The sequence below is a fragment of the Mangifera indica genome, chromosome 1 (genome assembly GCF_011075055.1).
Source record: "Mangifera indica cultivar Alphonso chromosome 1, CATAS_Mindica_2.1, whole genome shotgun sequence".
In the NCBI taxonomy this organism is placed as follows: Eukaryota; Viridiplantae; Streptophyta; class Magnoliopsida; order Sapindales; family Anacardiaceae; genus Mangifera; species Mangifera indica.
In genome coordinates this window covers 17,185,010-17,192,659 of record NC_058137.1, presented here as the reverse complement: position 1 = coordinate 17,192,659, position 7,650 = coordinate 17,185,010, and the positions used below count along the sequence as shown (strand labels likewise).

Sequence of the window (7,650 nt, the reverse complement as noted above, 5' to 3'; positions counted from 1 at the left end):
ACCAGAGCTAGCACTAGATTTAACTAAACTGATAACCCACAAAAGAGTCAAAGTGAGAGGGCAATGCCTCAAGTTCCCTAAATAGGTCTAAATGCCCAAGATGTTAAAGAGACATTTAGAGAACAAGGATATGCCAACTCAGGTTAGTAAGTTAGCTCAGATACTGCCAACACAGGCTCAAGGCTCAATAGAGGTGATTTCTACACCACCACCAACAACACCAGTCAAGGTTTAGCCATATCTTATCTTTGATTTACCTAATATGCACCAGCCTAAAAAATTTGATGGTGCTAAGGACTCAACTGTAGCTAAGGAATGGCTAGAGTTGATAAAGAGTATGATGGCTCTATTTGACATGACAGACTAGGAGAAAGTCAAATACACCACCTATTTCTTCAAGTCAAGTGCCAAAACATAGTGGAACTTAGTTAGAGAAATAACAAAGGTCTCCAAGATGTCCTAGTTAGAGTTTAGGAAGAGATTAGAGGTTGAGTATAAAAGGGTAGATGTGATTTGCATCTGAGCTCAAAAGTTTCTTACACTAACATAGGGTATAGACTCAGTAAAAGAATCCTTTAACAAGTTTAACCACTTAAGGAGATATACCCTTGAAATAACAAATACTAAGATTGGGCAGATGGAAAATTTTGTGTATAGGTTCGATCTAATTACAACTTAAGATGTAGTAACAGGTGCACAATTGCCCTAAACATATAATGAAGCCTTAAGCAGGGCTTTGAGAAACCTATTTAGATCTTAGACATGAGGATTAAGTAGTTGAGGAATTGATAGAATCCCTTGGTTAAAGTGCTCCAGAAAAATCATAAGATTAAGGAGGCTACTTGAAAGATAGAGCATACCATGAGAGAGAAACATCCTGAGTTATTTTAAGTGAATTACAAGGACAAAATTCCAATAAAGGGGAGGAATTGTAACACCCACTAATACGTTTCAAGGGTAAAATAGTTTTTATACATGAATGATTTAATGTGAATTGGAAGTCAAAGTAAGAGTTTTGGATGACACACAACCATGTATCGTAAGGCTATGCTTATTTGTCGATGCCATGTCAGTCGAATAAGATAATTTTCACATAAATTTCAAATTAAGTGACATATGATCGTGTGTCCTAAACACACATCTGTGTGTGTTAAATGTGGTTTCAAGTTTATATAAGACACATTTGCTGTGTTTTAAGGGATTTTTATCCTTAATTAAACACATGATTTGTTGGAGTTGGTGCCCTATAACCAATCCCCATGATAATACAAGTTCATTGATAAAGGTCATATTTGTAGTTTACTATAACATTCTTTGTCTATAAAGCATATTAATATATGTTCAAACAAATGTCCTAAAAATGGTTTATCTGTGACGAGAGGATCAGTACTAGACACCTGATCGTGAAAATCCTATATGCATATTAGGTGGTTGTTCTCAAAACATTTGTAACTCTAATATTACCATGACCAAGGGCACGAGTAATAATGATAGAGTTATCGTAGTGTTAAATGACCTCTTCGAAGATGATAACAATTCTCATGTGTCAAAATTGTTTGTTGACAACTTAGTACAACACATGGGTGCAAGTTGTAAATATGTTCACTATACTGACCTGCTAAGAGGATTCCGTATGAATAGTTGTTTTAGTGTCTATGAATTATATCCTTTTAGTAAATAAAGGTACATGTGATCATTACACTTTAGGTCATCGTACCATCTTGTGTAAAGATCAATATAGTTTAATACTAGCCCAACATAGTTTGGTAAGAGGATTACAAGAAATATAGTTATTGGTCATATCGAGATACAAAAAATTTGTCACTCCTAAGTATGAGAGTTGATATTTCAGTTAAGGCCCCTTGATGAATGACAACGACCAATTAAATCTATGGTCATAATGGGATTGAGTTAATGTTTGATCTAATATTTATCTGGTCATTGACACAAGTCAATCTATGTAACTCGAGGATCTCTGAGAGAGACACTTTATTTATACCTTAGTCTTAAAGAGATATCATATGACAAATGATCAAATTGTATGAGTAATTGTATCATTGACAGGTTAAAAAAGTCATATGCTTACATTCTACTAATCGTGTGATTGATGTCTTGCTAGAGGTTACTCTTGGTCTGTATTCAAACAAATGTCGAGTTAGAAGCTCGACACAAATCCTATCACTACCAACTTAGCGAGGAGCCTATAGGTCATACACAAAAAAAATGTTGATTGAACTCTAGAGGTGTAGATTTTTCGAGTTGAACATGTGTCAAACCTAATCTAGATTTTGGATTGGGAGTTTTGAGTTTTGGAAATATCTTTAGACCCAAATGTATATTTTATGGTACTTAAAGACTAAAGCAAGATAATCACGAATGATTAGGGTTGTATATGAGAAAGTATAAAGTTAGATTGGATTTATCTAAACCCAATACATAATTACATATGTGCCTAAGATATAATTACATATGTGCCTAAGATCAAATAAAAAATAAATTAAATTAAATAATATATACACACACATATATATACATACATACATACATACATACATACATACATACATACATACATGCAAACACACACACACACACACACACATATATACATACATACATATATATATATATAAACCCATATGAGTAGGGCCCTGCAATTATATACATATATATACTTACTTTCTTATGATTTTTATTTTTACACCAGAAAGAAAAGTATGGTGGTGCACGCCACACATATTTTCTTTCTTAACGGGAGACTATGAAAGGCACACATTATGTGCATTAACAATAACCTTAGTTGCGTAAAAGGTGAAGAAAAGTCATTGTAGTGGCTTTCATTAAAATTAATAAATCATGTTGAAACCCTAACAGCCTTCGAGTATGATTTTAGCCTCCAATTTAGTTCGTGTTGTGTGAATATCAAGGTTCAGGCTTACACTTGGTTTTGAAAACGATTTCATAACCTCTCTCAATCAATGAATGTTAAAAGAACCATCTTTATACATATATATTCTATAAACACCCTATGAGTTTTAATACCGTGTTTGTGAATTATTTTTTATATAAGGACAATTTAGATACGGTTTTTGTGGTATGTTTGTTTATTAATTAAAAATTTTTAATTGTTATTCCACTGTCAGAAGACCGCAAATTCCCTGCATGACTTTTATCAAAGAGAGAGGTGTTTGGCTTTGATATTCAAACCTTGATTTGGCTGTCTCTGATGATGATTCTTAGGGTTATGGAGAGAAGAAAAGTTAGAGAGAAGGCAACCTACGTGTGCACTTGGATTTTTGCATATTTGAGGTAAGTAGGATCTATTCTTCCTTATGTTGTTAGAGAGATGATTTTGATGCCTTTATGTGGTTAGATAATGATAACTGATATTGGCAATAAACTATATTGAGGCTATGTTATTGATGATTATGTCTCCTAGAGTATAATATGAGCATAAAGTTGTTATATAGGATTTGGCATCATCCATAGAGGAGTTTAATGTTGACTCCGAATGACAAAGGTAGTAAAGGTCAAGACCAAGGGTATTTTGGAAAATAAGTAAAAGTTAGTAGTTAAGTATCCTACTTACTGAGTGTTTTGTCACTCACTTCCCTATTTTCATATATGTAGGTATAGGTGATTGTGACAGTTGTGGGACAAGTAGGGTTAGGAGGTATAGAGTAGTGAGGACATTTTTGTCATTTTTGCATATCTAGCTTTTATCAATTTTATTTTATTGTTATGAGTACATTTTTGTATTTGATTGAACATTATTGTCTTTCAATTATGTTTGATTTATGACATCTTTTGTATGCTTTCAATTTAGTTTGACAAGAGTATTTCAATAATTTTATCAAATTTAATAAATGAGCTTTATTCAATTACTTTATGAACTTCTTACATGATTTTGTTCTAAATACATACTCAAAATATTCAATTTAGTGACATTTTCTTCGAAGAACAATACTTCTAAAGAAAGTATTACAATATTGTTCCAAGCTTTTCTTGTGGGAATTTATAAAAAAAAAAAAAAAAGAATTACTCCTCTTTTATTTATTGGAAATATAGATTGTTAAACAAAATTTCCACTTACTAATATTTTAAATAAAAAATGAATATTAAATACCCCCAATTTTGTGTTTTCAAGCAAAGGTTCCAACCAAAACCATACTATGCATTATCATAAAATTGATGCACATTCTCACTGACCAATTCCAATTTCTGCAATATCATATTTCATGATAACAATAAAGCTGCTGTCCATAATATTTATTTTATTAGTTTTATATGCTTTAATCACTTCCAATTCTTAACCTTTCTAATCCATCAATGGCTCTGCATATCAATTATCACTCTTTAGACTCTCACAAATTGTCCACGGGCTTTCTATTTGCCACCCTGCAATTGCTTCTAATTTCTCCAGCCCTCCCTGACCGCAAGTCTCCCATCTTTACCATTCCCTCGGCAAACGCCTTGAAAAATTCATCTTCGTCTTCGCTAAACAACCATACATACTCTCTCGTCTCTGGATATGTAAACAGCGTTTGATCGGAGTTCAGAAAACCTCTTCCAGCAACCAAGTCTTTGAAGTATTGATTATCAAATAATTTAGGTGTTGCATCAAGATCTACTGTAACATTTTCATCTACTCCAAGTGGGCAAAGTTTGTTTAGCTTTTCTCTGTACATGGGATCAATTGCTGGGTCAGGTTTGCCTGATCCAGATTGGTTATAGAGCCTGACCATAACTGAAAAGCATCTGCCTTGCCCGATGGAATGTGAACCAGAAAGAGCTACAACATCTTTCACAGAGAGATTAAATTTGGCAAATAGATCAATGAGGAAACTTGCATTTGATCTCGGACTTGGCATGATATTGTCTGAGTCTTCTTTGCTCGTTGTCAAACTATCTTGCCTCCCCAGCTTCACTTCCCATTTGGGTCCTCCACTCTGTTTAAATTTACACACAATTATGTTAATTACCAAGTTCCAAAGAACCAAACATTAAAATATTTGCAATACTTGCATATATTTACATAATGAGTACAAGTAAAGAAATGAATGCAGTCAAAGGCATGTATAACACTGAAATTCCAAAACAAAACAAGGGACACTAATTGATGCTCATCGTTTTCTATGTGATGGACCAGTCGACACATCTCTTTTTGCTTCCGCTTACACTATTTTCTTCCATTGAAATAAAGTTAAAGTTGGCAAATTTATGAATTTAGTTGAGGAAGATAGATAAAGGGAAGAGGGGTACAAGTGAAACGGCATCTCTGGAAGCCATAATTATAATATCGGCACAAGAAACAGTTCCAGGACAGGCCTCCTCCAAAGCCTCTTTTATCTCATCGAAGACTTCGAAAGATACTTAGCGAATTGATATTGGAAAGAGCTAGCTTTTCTCCCAGCATGGTTGGTGTGTCATCAAGCAACAGCGATGCATCACAACCCTGCAACATCAACAGTAATAAGAAATGGAATCGACCATGTAAATATTACTTATGCTTTCTTACATTAACGAAGCAATCATGGAACTGAAAACGCATAACAGAGGCGGCGCTTCTTGGTTCTCTAACCATGGCCTTCTTCATCACATCACGGGCAATAACTTCGGCTTCTGGGCAAGTTTCTGAGTAAAATCCGGGGCGGAGAGGCGTTGCCACGGCCATGGTTATAAGGAGGAGAAACAATACAAGAGGAAGAAGAGACATTTTCTTTGTTGGGCACTTCTTGAGAGAGTTGGCAATGAAATGGTCCCCATTGGTTTTTATTTATAGAGAAAGTGATTTACATTCAGCTGCAAATGAATACTAGAAGAGCAAAAAATGAGTGTAATATTAATATTTAGTGTTCAGAAGGAAAGAAAGCATGACTTATTTTAGTATCCTATTAAGATTAATTTATTTTTTATGACAAATAAATTTCATTTTTAGTACTGGACATTTTGATTCTCAAGTGAAATACAAGTAGAATTAATGATAAAATAATGTGATAAGCAATTGTTCATAAATATAATTTATTGTCCTTGAATTACTTTGTCTTAATATTTTATTATTAATGTTTTGAATATATAGAGCGGAACTAATTTTGTGTGTCTCGAGAAAAATTTAGTTAACTGTTTAGTCTTACAAAACGGCTTAATGATCATTTCCTGCTCAACTTCAATCAGATGTTAATTTTTTTTTATTTTTTAAATTTAAAAATTTTATTTGTTCAATTGTCATATATTTTCGTTAACAAAAATTGTTAAATAAAATAGTAAAAAAATCATTCACCCCAAAATCTTTCCAAAAAACCATTTTCTTTTTCATAGTAAAATAAATCGCTGCCCATGAATGATCAATCTACATAAATGGAGCTCCATCTCATTTTGAGTATAATCTAAATGACGAAATCAAAGCAAAAGATCACAAAATTTCAAATGATGAAGAAAGTGAGTATAGGGACGCTAGAAAAATACAAATAACTACATTGAACAAGACTCAATACATAAGCTATCTAAGCATATCCAAAACCATGATTACAACAGTCCATTCTAACTCTAAATCATCTCTATAGGACTTACAAGGCAAATTACCCCATCAAACAACAAAAATTAGTCTTAACAACTCACTATACCCCATGACACCAAGCAAAATGAATACGCAACAATTTTCAAAAGTATTTTCCAATCCTATGATTGCTTCCTTGATGTTGATGACACCTGCAACTATACCAAATGGAACAAGATACAACCCATTACTGTTCTTCTCTCTTCCATTTTTTTCATTAGTAGATTTCACTAAAACACCACCACTCTCGTTCTTTAATTCTATCTCTCTTTTTAGCTTTCAAATAAAAAAGCCTTTATACTTGTTTCTTAGCCAAATAAGCCTCTCAAAGCTCTTCTCTGCCTCAACTCTCGCCATCGATGTCATTTTACTCATGGATAAAACCATAATCTTAATAGTCGTAACTAAAGCATTGGCTACACCCACATCAACAAGCTTCTTATTATCATCATTTTAAGTATTATTACTAGCGAAAGTATCATTATTCATTTAAGTGTCTTTGTTGACTTTGAAAAAGATAAACAAGAAAACTAAGGTATGGGAGGAATAACAAGAAAACTTGGCATTTGGAGAGGCATTTGAAACATGAGATCCATGTGAGGAGATGGTGGCAAGGTAGCAATAGATTATTGGCAGAGGTGGTAATGATAAACATGGTGGTGGGTTTTCACAAGGAGTAGGCGATGAAGATGGGGAATTATTCTAAGGAGAAATTAAAAGGGGTGTCTTTCTTACCCTTCCACTTAACTATTTTCATTAACAAAAGTGAGTAAAGGGTAGGTTAATTAACTTTTCAAACTTAAAAGGTAGAAAATTATCATTTCATCAAAGTTTAGATGGGAAATAGTCATTCAACTGATTAAAAATAATTAAGTCATAGATTATAGTAATGTTATAAATAGATAAATTAGATTCCCTCTAGTATACACAACATTGATTCAGAAACATTGTCATACAGGTATGATGTGTAAAAGTAAACTATACATAAAATTATAAATATAATACAATACTATGAGTCCCATGGAAAATTCAATTATTGTTTGTTATATGCAATCCATTGGTTTTGGTTAATAAGAAAAGGAAAAAAAATATTA

The 7,650-nt window shown here is 33.0% G+C and overlaps 1 protein-coding gene across 1 annotated transcript; it reads right to left on the bottom strand.

Annotated features, from left to right (window-relative positions):
• Positions 1–4,205: 4,205 nt before the first annotated feature.
• LOC123216573 (peroxidase 17-like) lies at positions 4,206–5,775 on the bottom strand. Its single transcript, XM_044637030.1, is given in 4 exon segments — positions 4,206–4,949; positions 5,263–5,370; positions 5,372–5,455; positions 5,519–5,775. Coding segments are annotated over 4 exon segments (975 nt in total). The 5' UTR covers positions 5,717–5,775; the 3' UTR covers positions 4,206–4,364.
• Between the last annotated feature and the right edge of the window lie 1,875 nt (positions 5,776–7,650).